General features: G+C 34.7%; 1 protein-coding gene across 3 annotated transcripts in view; it reads right to left on the bottom strand.

Moving 5' to 3' along the window:
• Nucleotides 1–14,275, bottom strand: part of PKD (serine/threonine-protein kinase D3) — an 86,769-nt gene that overhangs the window by 10,906 nt on the left and 61,588 nt on the right. For 2 of the 3 annotated variants that reach the window (XM_089641177.1, XM_089641178.1), the window contains exons 6-10: nt 10,372–10,642; nt 6,506–6,701; nt 3,113–3,242; nt 2,491–2,623; nt 233–427 (exon numbers count right to left, since the gene is read on the bottom strand). In XM_089641177.1, coding sequence (XP_089497303.1) covers nt 233–427; nt 2,491–2,623; nt 3,113–3,242; nt 6,506–6,701; nt 10,372–10,642 — 925 coding nt within the window. The remainder of the gene's footprint in view (nt 1–232; nt 428–2,490; nt 2,624–3,112; nt 3,243–6,505; nt 6,702–10,371; nt 10,643–14,275) is intronic. The other variant, XM_089641179.1, reaches the window with a different exon arrangement.

Below are 14,275 nucleotides of genomic sequence, written 5' to 3'. Positions count from 1 at the left end.
AGCATCTCAGTACGAGTTCCCTCCCGCTCAGAATAACTAAGAAATTACTATAGAATAGACTAAGTCCAACTAGATATTCATTGTAAATATGTCACGATAACAAACATACCCGTAATCTTAGACGAAGAAGTGATTATTGAAATCTCCCGATCATCAAGGGTATTGCAAATTAAGAACATCCAACAGTACACCAAACATACAGAAGAAGATTGTGGTATAGCGTGTTTATTACCAGACTGCTGCGTGACGGGCATCAGCGACTGTCGTATGGCTGTCTCCCAGGACTTGGCGAGGTAGGCACCCACCCCACTGTCGGGGGGCGGCAGAGCGTTGACGGAGCCCCCGGGGCCCGAAAGATGCGCCAGCGGGTCCGCACCCACCAGGTAATCCACGTTCACCGTGCGCACCTCAAAACAGTGCATAACATCTGCAAATAATAATTCACTATTAGACGCATCAATGATAAGTATTTATTGATGAGATGAATGTATTTGATGATATGGATCAGCTTGAACCAATATAAGTCTATAAAAAAATTTAATGGTCTCAAGGGATATCAACTCTAGTGATAGGTTTTGTCTTAAACTGCAGAGGCATGTCGTGAGTTGGGACATAATTTAATTCTCTAATGCAGAGGTTCCCAAAGTGGTCTATATGGACCCCCAGGGGTCGATATCGGCACGGTGGGGGTCTATGTCAGCATGAAAAAAATTTAGGGGTCCATGAGATTCAAATGGGGGTACATACAAGCGGACCCCCATTTACCTCAAGTCAACATTTAGGAGTTCCGTAAATGACACAATAGACCTAACACAAATATAATAGACTGAGAAATTACTTATTTGATATTTGTATTTTTATATTTCGTAAAGTTGTTAATTGAGGTATATAAATAGAGTTCCTTTTCTCGTCAGAATTAATATATTCAAGCAAAACATTGCACATTGGAAGCCGCGAATTTTCCTGGTTCCTCAACTTGTTTTTGAAAAACGTCCAGGGCAGTATTGACGTTCAACATTTAAAATGCACTTCACACAGATTTCAAAACTAAGTTTGAGGACATTTTGACTATGGAAATGCAATGTTGAAGAATCGGATATCATGTGACAAGAAGAACTGACCGGAATAAGCACTGACAAAGAACTTAAGGGGCAGTTCTGTAGGGCTAGCTACAGAAAGAAATTCCCGTTGCTTATCCTGCTTCATTTTCATTTGGTGTAATACCTCACAAGGGTGCCCCTGTTTGCACAATGTAAAGACAGAGCAACTATACCGCCACCTGGTTGTTGGGCAGGCAAGGGAAGGGAATATTTTTACTAAAAAAATAAATGATTATCACATGGGACGTTAATATTTTTAGGAAAATTCAATATTCAAAAAAGTTTGGGAACCTCTGCTCTAATGCATACATAATTTTATGCATTACTAGTGGATTATAAAGGCTACAGAAGCTCCATCTATACCAATGTCAGTGTGGATTGCTAATAAACGGTGCCATGCTTGATTATTTTTATATGCGACTGAAATTACCACTTTCATAAAGTCCGCAGCTAAATGCATTAGAGGGTTAAGTAAATATTTTTATTCCATCGAGAAGTAAAATGAATAGATATTTAAAAAGAAGATTATTAACCTGCAATGTCATTACATTGCAGGCTAATAATCTTAATGCGCCATTGCGCATTCTTCCCATTTCATCTATTATATGATCTATTTTACAGAATCTATAAAATAGATCAGTTAGAACAAGTCATAGAATGCCCAATAGGAATAGAAATCCAATGTTGAATCAATTTCAATTTTGGTTCTGTTGATTGTATGTATGTAATTAAATAAATATGCCTATGAGTGTGTTTGAGTTTGTTGTGTGCCTATGAGTATGTTGACCGTGTTATATCTGTCTATGTATTTTGTACCTTTGTATTATAGTCACTTGAAATGTTATTCTTCTGTATCTATTTTCTATATTGTGGCTTCTGGTTATAAGTGTGCTTTAGTGTTATAATTAATATTGTGAAATTGACCTGCTGACAAACGGCTTTGACAGTTTAGCAGATGCTTATAATGAAGAATAAATTCTATATGGTGTGGTATAGTAAGTCAACTTGGGTGAAATGTTGTCAAACAATTTTTTTTTCAATAATAACTTATTTATTTGGTGTGCTTTGTTGACTATGTAAGTTTAGGAAACAAAATACATAATTTTCTATGCTAAAATGTTATTATTGAACAAAAAAATTGTTTGCCAACATTTCACCCAAGTAGACTTATCGTATATAGGAACTATATGACTAATGTATTATACAGAATCAACCATTGAACAGCAAGTGTGATGAAAAAGTACCTAATCTATAGATAGGATTTTCAAACTGAAAAGTCATCAAATCACTGCAAGGGCTTTGAAGAAATTCCAAAATATTTACATGTCATTTTTTAGATTCCTGCCAAATGTTACAAAACATGCAAGTAATCCTACAATTCTAAACCTACCTCCTTGTGGTGTTCTGGCTGTATCGATTGTCAGGATCTCACTGAGGGGAATTTCTTTGTAATATTTGGCGCCTTGGTCCGATTGGAAGAGCGTTATTGATTTGGCGTCTAACCTCCAGTAATGCCTTTTTAACTGAAACAACAAACAAACATTACACATTACAAAGAGTTTTGTTTAATTAATTTATCAATGTTTCTTATAACTTAATGAACCTTTACAATGCTGGCCATTTCAAAGCAATCCCACTGCAGCACGTTTCGACACAATGTACTTGTATTAAACCTAGTACGCATTCATTCTTAATGGACAGTTTTACTAGATATTCGAGCGATCGAGCCAAGCTCTAGAGTGTCTAAGTTTCATCGATCAAGTTAGTAGTAATACAGCGCTGAACCTAGGGCAAACAAATCCAATGTTTCTTCTGCGTAAAGGTTGCCGAGGCTCAAGTAAAACTCGTCGGTTTTATTCAATCAAGTAAGAAGAAATTAAACTTTGTGAAACTTCATGCATCATATATGCAACATCCAAATGCAGAGATAACCGTTAATGAATCACGTACGCCATAACGGCACAATGCGGGATCAGGTTAATAATGAGAGAATCTGTTGATTCGGTACTAACCGTTTTGTCTTTATTTGTAAAATGTACGAGCCACCCTTCCTTGATGCATTTGGAGCCCCGTTTCTTGGTGTGCTTTACGGATTGCACTATTCTCATCAGTGGAATGTTGGCACTCGGTGAGGAGGAAGAACTGCAAATAAATCAACGAAAAGTTTCCTTAAAAATAACTATATTATTATAGCCAAGAAATTACAGCAGGCTTGAAGCTATATGTACACTACCGGCCGTATATACAAAAACGACTTTCAACTCAAATATGTATACATAGTAATAATAATTTACAAAGCGCCATATGTATTTGATATAATATTAATTACACAAAGCAAATTACATATTTATTATTTTTAAGTAATTAATAACACTTCAGTATATTCAATATACTCTGTGCACTGATTAAACAAAACTGTAAAAAAAAAATCGAAAAAAAATCATTCTTTTCCCTCACAATCTATGTCATCTTTGGGGATGCTGCGTGGAGGTTCTTTTTGAGGAAAGAAAGAATGAATGTTGTAGGAGGGAGGAAACACAGATGCCAGCATATTATTTCACAGCCGAGCTGTTGAACTCAAGAATGAATCGTAGAAATGACCAGTTCCCATGTGAAAAATGTCAGCCATGTTGGATTATGTCTCCAGTTTCTCAAATTTATTACAATGCAAAAATACTTTACTTTAAAATATGTAATTTTTAGCAATCTTACCCATTGAATATTTTTCTTTGTGGTGTGACTTGTCAATTGTAAGTTTTGTTAAAGTGCCTTGCGTGGCCTCACACAATACGTATTAAAAACACAATGATGGTATTTAAAGGTAGTAATCTCTTTTATAGTCGTTTGGGAATTGGGATGACTGATTTGGAATTTGGTTATAATCAATACGCATTGCAGCAATTATTGTCCTTTATAAATTACCAAAAGAATATGACTCATTCAGAAAACCTTCACATATTTAAAAAAATCTCTTATCTATAAGTGAATAAACCACTTGAATCATGTCAAAACCAAAAATAAATTACGTTTATTCTGTCCAGTTGTCATATTTGCATTCATATTACTAATATGTGATGAGTCAATAAACAATTTTGAAAAAAAAAAATTTTTTAATAATTTACATACATATTTTGAAAAAATTTTTTTTTTTTTTTTTTTTATAGTGAATACCTCACAAGAGTCCCAACTGCTCCCGTCTGGAGCCAGTGAGACTATGGCATCCCCAATTGGGGGATGTTGTGAGGCTGAAGGTAAGTGGGGAAGTACCTGGCTATTCAGATCTAGTCACTAAACACGGCTAAAGCCATTTGGAGCAACGTTTCAATTCTGAATGGTGGTCTTACACCAGGGCGATACTGGTAGTATCTTCCACTCTGGAACGTGCCGCAAATATACTATATATTATTTTAATTAATTAATTGTGAAATAACACAAATCAATCAAATAAAATTTATTTGCGCACGCCGGGTTCGAAGGTCCTTCGGATATTTTCTGGTCCTTCGAGCCGGATTGTTTAATAGTGAAACAGCTTTGGTACTGTTCCATTTCTCAATGTCCTGTCTAATATTATCTGGTCCTTCGAGATGGATTGTTTCATAGTGAAACAACTTTGGGACTATTCTGTATCCCAAGGTCTTGTCTAATATTGTCTGGTCCTTCGAGCTGGATTGTTTAATAGTGAAACGGCTTTGGGACTATTCGGAATCCCAAGGTCTTGTCTAATATTATCTGGTCATTCGAGCCGGATTGTTTAATAGTGAAACAGCTTTGGGACTATTCCATATCCCAAGGTCCTGTCTAATATTGTCTAGTCCTTCGAGCCGGATTGTTTAGTGGTGAAACGGCTTTGGGACTATTCTGTATCCCAAGGTCCTGTCTAATATTGTCTGGTCCTTCGAGCCGGATTGTTCACCTTGGGATATGAATAGTCCGAAAGCTGTGTCACTATTAAACTAATGGTAATGTATGTTATGTATTATTTCATTGTTGTATAAGAACATATTAGATTAAAAAAAGAGAACCAAAAGGCCGGTAAAATATCAAAATAAAATTTCCAAAAATGTTTTTTTTTATGTTACATCTTGCAAGAGTACCCCTGTCTGTACAGTGACAAGACAGGGGCATATATCACCACCTGGTTGGGCAGGTGGGTGAAGATAGGTGCTGTAGGAAGGGCTTTATTAATGCGAGTCTTGAAGAGGCCCGGATTATATGAACGAGGAAAAACAGATGGCAGTAACTCGTTCCACATGGAAGCCGAATTCAACTGTGAACGGGTGTTCCACTCGTGTCTGTCGATTTTAGTAATATATATATTTTTTTAAATCAAAAAAAATAAAGCGTCATTAACGTAGGGGGATAATTTTGTTGACACTATCTCAAGCTAAAAGTGAATGAGTTTCCACACTTCAAAAAATTTGGCTAGGGATTTTTTGGGGATCCTTAAAGATAAACTTACTACTTCATGCTAGTTGTATTTCCATAATGCAAGCTGTTTAAACATAACATATTTATAGTGAAGAGTCGACAGTTATCAAATAATAATTATAAAAATAACCCCCATACACACAAGCATAGCTTTTTATGGGGTGCAGCTTTAAATAAAAATGTAGATATTTTTCCAACTTTTAATTTAACTTTTGAATGTTGTACCCATCAGTGTAACATATCATTAAAGAAGAAGATAATACTAACAAATCTAAACAAAACATGAAACAGAACAAGACACAGGAAATAAAAAGATAATGGTCACAACTAGGAATCGAACCCAGGATCTCTTGTCTTACCGGGACAGCGTCTTAACCACTCGACCATTGGGACCCAGTTAATAAACATCATATTTCAAATTCAGAATTAACAATATTATCTTGTAATTCATTTTTTCCAATATTTTTGGCAGCTATCTTTTTTGATGATCACAAATTTCAAAATTTTTAAACATATCCAATTTTTATTTATATGAGATACCTATTGCCTTTTTTTCTAAAAGTCTAAATGAATATTCAATTTTTACTGGAACACCTATTTCTTTAACTTTCAAATGGTTAATGGTCAAGTGATTAAAACGCTGTCCTCGTAAGACAAGAGATCTTGGGTTCGATTCCTAGTTATGAATGTTATCTTTTTTATTTTCTGTGTCTTGTTCTGCTTTATGTTTCGTTTAGATTTGTTAGTATTACCTTCTAAAAAAATGTATATACATACTTAATTATGAAAATGAAAGGTTAATACATATAATACATGCGAATTGTTATCAATTATGTTTATATTTTTGTATAAATAAATTTCTTCCAAATAACTTTGGCAAAGCTGTGCAGAGCACAAAGGACCAAGCGCATTCTTAAGTTTGGCAAACTCTGAGACAAATTTCTGAAGTCAAATTAAAAAATGAAAGCAATAATCACCTGCTAGGCCTGCTGCAAGACTTCTCCTCGGACGAGGAGTTGTCGGCGTCGGGATCCTGTGGCAGCGGGGGTCCCTGGCCGTTGGGCGTCGTGGCCGCCGCGCGCACGCCCTCCGCATCCGAGTCATCTTCTTCCTCACACATGCTGCACGAGAGCAGCTCTCGTTCCGATCCGGTGCTGCTGTCCTGGTACTCGCCTGACACGCACAAACACAACCCTTTATTATTGTTATATGGCTATTTAAATGGGAACATTATTTTGATAATTATAAATGATATTAAAATGAGATAAAAAGAATTTGGCATTCTCAGACTATAAAAATATTACCATTCGTTATTTCGGCTACTGGCATTATACCTAGCTCTCTCATTAAAAATTTAGACGTATTAGATCTATCAAAAAAATTATATATAAAAATGCATCAGTCATTTTAAATACATGTAGGATTACGAAAGATTTTTTAAATATTTATGTTGAGGGATCAGTAAGATTTATAGGCCCCGTTAGAAGTTCTACCGAGCCGAACCCTTTGATATGAAAATATCAGGAGTCGGTGAATTATTTTCCCATTTGATCTCTGGTGAGTTGACGTGTTGTTCTTGTATTGTTTTGTATTTATTTTGCTTATATAATGCACTTGCATAATGTTGATTGACTAGATGATCATTTGTGGAAAAGTGTGTGGAAGGGTTTGTGGAAAACAATATATTTATTTCTGATCACTTTGATCAGAATTCGATTTGATTGGAATCTTGATTAGACAGCAATAAGTTTGTTTCCTAATTTTTTTTATTTTTATGAAAATGTATTACATTTAGAGGGTTAATAATGACAGTAAAATTAGTCTCTAAAAAAATATCCAAGAAGTCAAACATTCAAAGTAAACATTGTTAAAATGTATGCAATTGTGTCTTGTGACGTCGCACACCGTACAATACCTAGAATGGTGTGAACGTATCGTGATATCACACGCTTTTCCATCTGAAACAAATATCAATCTTCTGACGGCTTATATCTTTGGTACTTTGGTAAGTATTTTTCCAAAATTCAATTCTGTCCTCAGCATCATCTAGTTAATACATACTTTATGATATATTTATAAACAACATGAATTTTCGTTGTAAGATATAACTTCATTGGCAATAGAATAGATTAGTTACTACATTTTCTACCTTTTTTGAGTAAAATCTAACAAACAGACTAACAATATAATTTTTCAGAGTAAGTGTCAAAGCAAGCTTATACGATCCCAGGTATGAGATGTGTAGGATTATTAAAATGCTAATATGAATTGAGAAGGGTTAGAGTGAGACAGAAAGAGTTTACTGTATATAAGTAGTTGCACTTGCTCAAGCTTTCTCTCTCTCTTCCCAGATCTCAGCTAGTATAGACGCTAGTCTCAGTAACATCTACATCCATTGTATCGCATATTTAATAAATCATTTATTATGAACCTAAGAGTATTCTATATAATTCCTATTGGTAATACTATTATTAGTAAAATAACAGGATGGTTTCACATTGTTTTCCTGACAGGAAAAATAAAATTTAAAACACAGGGTCACCCTCTATGGTGGGTACCAAACGGGGAGCCGCAAGGTTTTGAGAATCAGAAATATTTTGAGAGCATAATAGAGAGAAGGTTAGCTTCCAGGCCATCCTACACACTCTTTAATTAATTATAAGAGTTTTTAGTCTAAATAAAGACAGTGTGTTGTGAAGTAGACATTATTTTTTTTAAGAACTATTCACATAAATTGCCGCCTAATTTTTGGTGCTTAAATTCAGCGGTGAAGGTAAAATTACAATGATCAAACATACTGATTTTGACTGTCTGTAAAGTGCATTATTCCAGCGTGAAATTATTCATGTTCAATGAACTCAAATTTGCTTTGAATTTAACAGGCTTACTGCCATGGACAGTGAAGGCTTGAAAAATTCAGATTTTTATTAACATTTTGGCTCTATGCTTTGATTATGAAATAAGTGCAAAATATTTTTTAAATTTTATTTTGTTTGTTTCATTCTAGCACAAGGCCGGCGGATAACCACTGAGCAAGTTATATTGATGCAAAATTTCTGAGTTTGAATGTTTCCAGAAACTCCGCACCTGCCAATTGGTGTTTTGCGTCAATATAACTTTAGTTAGCAGTGAACCTGTTATAGGTTATAAAGCAGTGAACCTAACTATATGTATAATATCGTTAATATGGTTTGACAAGGTTTTAACTGACATTTGGACCAAAATGAACTTTGAGTGGAAAACCATTTCTTTTGCTCATATCTACATCCAAAATAATTTTCAAGGCGATGCACTATGTAGTAATGCAAAATCATGTGTTTTTGGTTTGAAAATTTGGTCGCCTAGAAATGTTTCAGATGCTTTAATTAAATACTGCGAGTAGAATACATCCTGGCCTTTGAAATAATCGAGTATTTTTTAGATAAGTCTGTTTATAAGCTCAGAAAAAAATTATGTATAGGCCTATGAAAACTGCTTTAAAGTTCAAAATCTCCTACTTACGAATCCATTTTCGGATATGCTTTTATTGTATAATGTGGAAAATTAAGTTATTTATAAAATGATCGAAAAACATTTAAATATTTGTGCCTCAACATCCACAAAATAAAATAAAAGGCACTTTTTGGCCATGCTTTTTTCTTGCATAAATCAAAACAGGCGGATGGTATTAAGCGGGAATTTAAACCTTATCGCTATCTACGTAAGGGGTGTTATTGATAACAGCTCGATTAAAAATATTACACGACGTATTGCATCGCCTTAAGTCATTCTGTTGAGCATAAGTCCATTGACAATAAATCCAAACTGGTTGACAACTGCCGAGTGCCAGTTGCAAACTGGTTGGCAATCGAGCAACTCTCACGGCGCAACCCAAGTTTACGATTTCATAAATTATCTAAGCCTGTTTAACCGTAGAATTGTCACTATCATATTGCGTAAAAAAATGTCTGCAGAATCAAGTGATGATGAAGCTGCCACTATTTTTTTGATTTTTTCTTGCATAATCAGGAAGCATATAGTCGTAAATACACGGGAATTTTTCAAATTGAACAAATTTAATGTTCGTTGTTTAATTGTATCGTAATCTGACAGCTCTTGAGGCATAGACAAATCGCAAATTTCTTGAAAACTGACATATCTATGGGCAACCGGCAACTGAAAACGAGCAGGCGGAGTTGCGAGTGACTGGATGCGTCGCCGTTGAAAACTAGTTATTGTTAAGTTGCGCCGTGTGTACCGCCATTGAAATACACAGGATAGCAACTTGAGTTGCCAACTGTTATTTTTTCAGTTGTCCCATGAGCGGATGAACTTAACTTAACTTAAGTTAGTAATGTGCCAGAGTTCTAACATTAGTTTAAATTTATTTTGACAAGGTTTTAATGATCCTTTGAACCTTGTTCAACTGACATTTTGTTCTTAGAAGTGTGTTGACTTTTTGATAAGGTTCTAATGATCCTTTGAACCTTATTCAACTGACATTTTGTTCCTAGCAGTATGTGTTGCCTTTTTGCTTACATAGTTTTTTGTCTTTATTTTTTATTATTATTAACCTTTCAGGCCTCTGACATATTGAGTGTTATTTTTTTTTTAAAGATGATGTCAGAAAGTCGGAGAATTTATGTGCACATCTGCTACTCAATAAAATCCAAATAAATGCCACGTTTCTGAACATATACGAAAACCAAAAACTGTTTTTGAAGGGAGATAAAATAAGCTTTTAAATTTTGTTATTAGAAAAAAAACATTTCATTTTTAAAATATTAAAATTTTGAAACCAAATATAAAAAAGTTTTAAAATGATCCACCCAACTTTTAATTACTTAATAATAGATGTACTTACTGCCCGTGTCCCGGATGATCTCCCCGCTGCAGTCCTTGGGTATTTTCTCAACGCACTTCTTGTGCACATTGTGGTGGCAGTCCTTGCACTGCAGGCCCTGCTTGAAGAGGCCCCGCAGCAGCTTGCGGCAGTGGCGGCAGACGGTGGGCCGCGTGTACGAGTGCAGCACGAACGTGTGCGGGATGTTGACGGCCGGCTGCGACGGCCCGCTCGGCCAGCGGCTGCTCAGCGACGGGGAACGGTTCTGTTTGGAAGCCGGGACTATTACAGTCTGCAAGAATACGGGCACCCTTTCATTTTTATGAAACATAACTAAAAAATCTTGTACTGTTCCCCCACGAAGAAAAAGAGATGATTTAATACTGAAAGAACCTTCTCGAATTTTAATTGTTGGCTTTTGGGATTAAGACGAACTTCCTTCTTGTGCCAATGTTTTGGACAGTCTTGCAGTTTCCACTGAAAGAGACAATCATCATCATCTGCCCTAATGATGACTGTTTGTACCTTCAGCTTGCTCTAAATATTGATTTGCTGTAATCTGCAATAGAATCGAAGAATGTTTTGAATAGCTATCAGGGGTGAACTCTATTTTGATTTTTTTTGCACTGTTGTTTTTTAACGATAAAAGATTGTTTTAAATATTCAATTTTTGACCTAAACACTGCAATATCCAAATAATTCAACTCTTAATAACTAAGGTGATGGACCCAACATCTGACAGGGCTCCAGTAACTGTCAGGGCATCTATAAAAACTGTCTAACAGGCCTCCATGTTTTATAACACTGTCTTAATTTGTAAAATGGACCTAGTGGCGCCATCTACCCATGAGCTATGTGACAATCAATGAAGTTTTAATTTTTTCCCACGAATTGTGTACTTACCATACGCCAAGCAAAATATTAGAGAAAATAGAATTAATGTTACAAGGCTCAACAATGACAATGCGTATTCTATTGTTAAAGGTTTCTTATTTTCAGTGACTGATAAAGTATGTAACAGAACTTCCTGTAAGAAAGACAAACATTCCCGGGTTACGAATAACCTGACAACATTTGAAAATCTCCTACTACCATCACGGTAAGCGGAAAATGATGCTTATATCGTGATGGAGGACTTTGCCAACTGAGGAATTGAACTCATTTCTCTGAGATTTTTTCAATTTAGTAGGTCTTTATGTTATTACATAAATGCAATAGGTAGTCTATGTAAACTCTTTTTTTACATGTTAATAAATTATGTTTATAATGCATAAGTTAATAAATTAGGTTTAAAGCGCAGAATTCACACACGGATATCACACACATTCGAGCGGCAAGCATCTCGTAAAGTAATGGCATGTCTAGGGAAATTTCCCAGCATTTAGGGAAAAACTCTTTTATGGAAAAAGCACAAATTTTAGTGATGTAGTCAAAATTCTCAAGTAAAGATATTTCTGAAAATTTTCTAGAACCCAAAACTAAAGCTAAAACAATTTTCTAAAACCCCCTAGGATTTAAATAAATATTTAGGGGGGGATTCAGTATGTAAGTACTTAAACTTACAAACTCTTCTGAAATTTAGGGATTTTTTCTTTTATACACAACCACTCTCCAGGACAACCAACTGTCATGATCCGTTGGGTATATTCACACATGCATTTCAGACAGTGAACCGGCAGATCGAGCCGTCTGTCCGTTGCAGGAATACACGGGCGGACAGATCCGCTGAGCAGAACCGTGAGTGAATTCTGCGCATAAGTGTTAATGTTGAAACGTCAAGTCACAAATTGTTATTATAACATTAATTTGTATCACTAAGATTTCATGTTAAACCATTAGTTCTACTTTATCAGCAATACATAGTAATAATATCGACGAATCTAGTTATTTTTGGTTAACAATGCATATTTTTGGGCTGCAGCAGGAATTGATCCAACAGCCTTAAGACTCAAGTCAAATGACCAGAAGTCATCAAAGATCTGTAGCAATAAAATGGAAATAAAATAATTAAAGTGGCTTGCTTTTTGTTTAGAATTGTTCATCGAATTTGAGATTGAAGATAACCACTCGATTGATTTCTGGCGTATCACATGTTATAATGTGCCAAATTTATGTAACCTAAAAATATGGGATAGACGGAGAAATGTAGGTGGATTCATTGGCTTTAAACTGCAGTAAGCAGTTTCATATGTTTCGGTATCAATATTTTGAGAAATGATATTAATTAAATGATACGGTAAATATAGATATGTACATACACACCAATCGCTCGAGCAGATTAATGTTTTTATTATTACATAGTATGTTCCATGCTATCACATTATGTCATAACATTAAAGGTTTTATGGTATTTCAAGAAGATTTAACTTGCAATATTAATGTATGTTTAGTATTGAAACAGTTTTTAGAAAGGAGAATGGATGACAAGGTTGGGATATTAAAAAACAATTGAATGGCTAATTAAACCGCTGTTCAAAAAATCTAATAAGGATCATAACTCTACGATAAGATTAAATAATCCAACAAAATCAATATCCGGGGAGAGGACCAAACAATGTAACGTGTTCTATTACACGTAAATGAACTGTAAATCAAATCCACAAAAAATACGACAGTAAAGAGCTCATTCAATTGGTTTTGAATAAATCACGGGAAAAATGGAATGAAGGAACAGCCTACCTTGAATTCCCAACAATCCCGGCAATAGGGCTCTCCACGAACTTGCACTGTACACGGGGTGAAATTTCCTCCGAAACGAGATAATTTTTAATATGATTTTGATATTTGCAAACCAAGCACAAAGCATGTGAATAATACGACGAGGACACTACGATTGCACCTTCTTGATACACGACACGAATTTTGAATGTTGTACTTGCGACAATTTACAATGCAACAAATCATCTTCTTCTTTTCAAGTGTGGGTAAGGCTGTCTTTAAGGAAGGAAATGGATAGTATGTATATGATGGGAAAAATGGTAGATATTATCCAAAACTGTTTCAATACTAAACAATGTATCTAAACAAATTTCGAAAAAATGTGTGTAGATTATTAGATTAATTCACCAGTGGGTTAATGTTACTGTTACAGTATAAACCAGGGAAGATTCCTTGTTTAGACTAAGAAATAAAGAAATTAGTTAAATAAATATATTTGAAAACTCACCAGCACTTTAAGCACCGTTTTTCCCTGAAAAAGCCATGCATTTTGTAATAAAGCTAATTTTGTTGCGTTTACACAATATATTGATGGGAAATTAAGTACTATTTGGAACGGAACCCATCTTGAAAATAAAGGTTCAATTGTAACACTCTCTTTCCTCTATATAAAAATATTAGATGAGAGATGCTGCAAAAGCTCTCATAGGAGCTGAGCAAGAAGAAAAATAATGTTTTAATAATTCAAGTTGGAAAATATAACATCTTATATTCGGAAAGCATTTAATGGTACGTATACATTCGCAAACCGAAATGCGAACAAATTACGGGAAAGGAACGAAGCAGCTGCAAGCGTCGTTTCGTGGCATTTGCGGTTGCTTCGTTCCTTTCCCATAAGTTGAGGTTTAGTTCGGCAGTTTGGCTCGCGTATGTATATGTAGCATAAGGTAAGAACACACTGGTCCCACGTATGCAATGCAAGTAGACATCTGGACAACTTACAAACAATACATTTTCTTTGAAAAAAAAAAATGCTTTATAAATAAAATTAACCACTAACTAACTAACCATCTAATCTCCTTTCATACATTTCTCACATTCCTTATCCAATTTTCTTAATTAAACTAAATCTGAATTGTATAATTTAATAATAAATTGTTATATATACATTTTATGAAAAATTTCAATTTGTGCATAATATGTAAATATAATAATTGTTATGTATACATTTTATGAAAAATTTCAATTTGTACATAATATGTAAATA

Source organism: Hesperophylax consimilis, chromosome 16 (assembly GCF_061612785.1).
Source record: "Hesperophylax consimilis isolate HC1 chromosome 16, BYU_Hcon_1.0, whole genome shotgun sequence".
NCBI lineage: Eukaryota > Metazoa > Arthropoda > Insecta > Trichoptera > Limnephilidae > Hesperophylax > Hesperophylax consimilis.
This window is presented reverse-complemented; position numbering and strand designations above follow the sequence as displayed.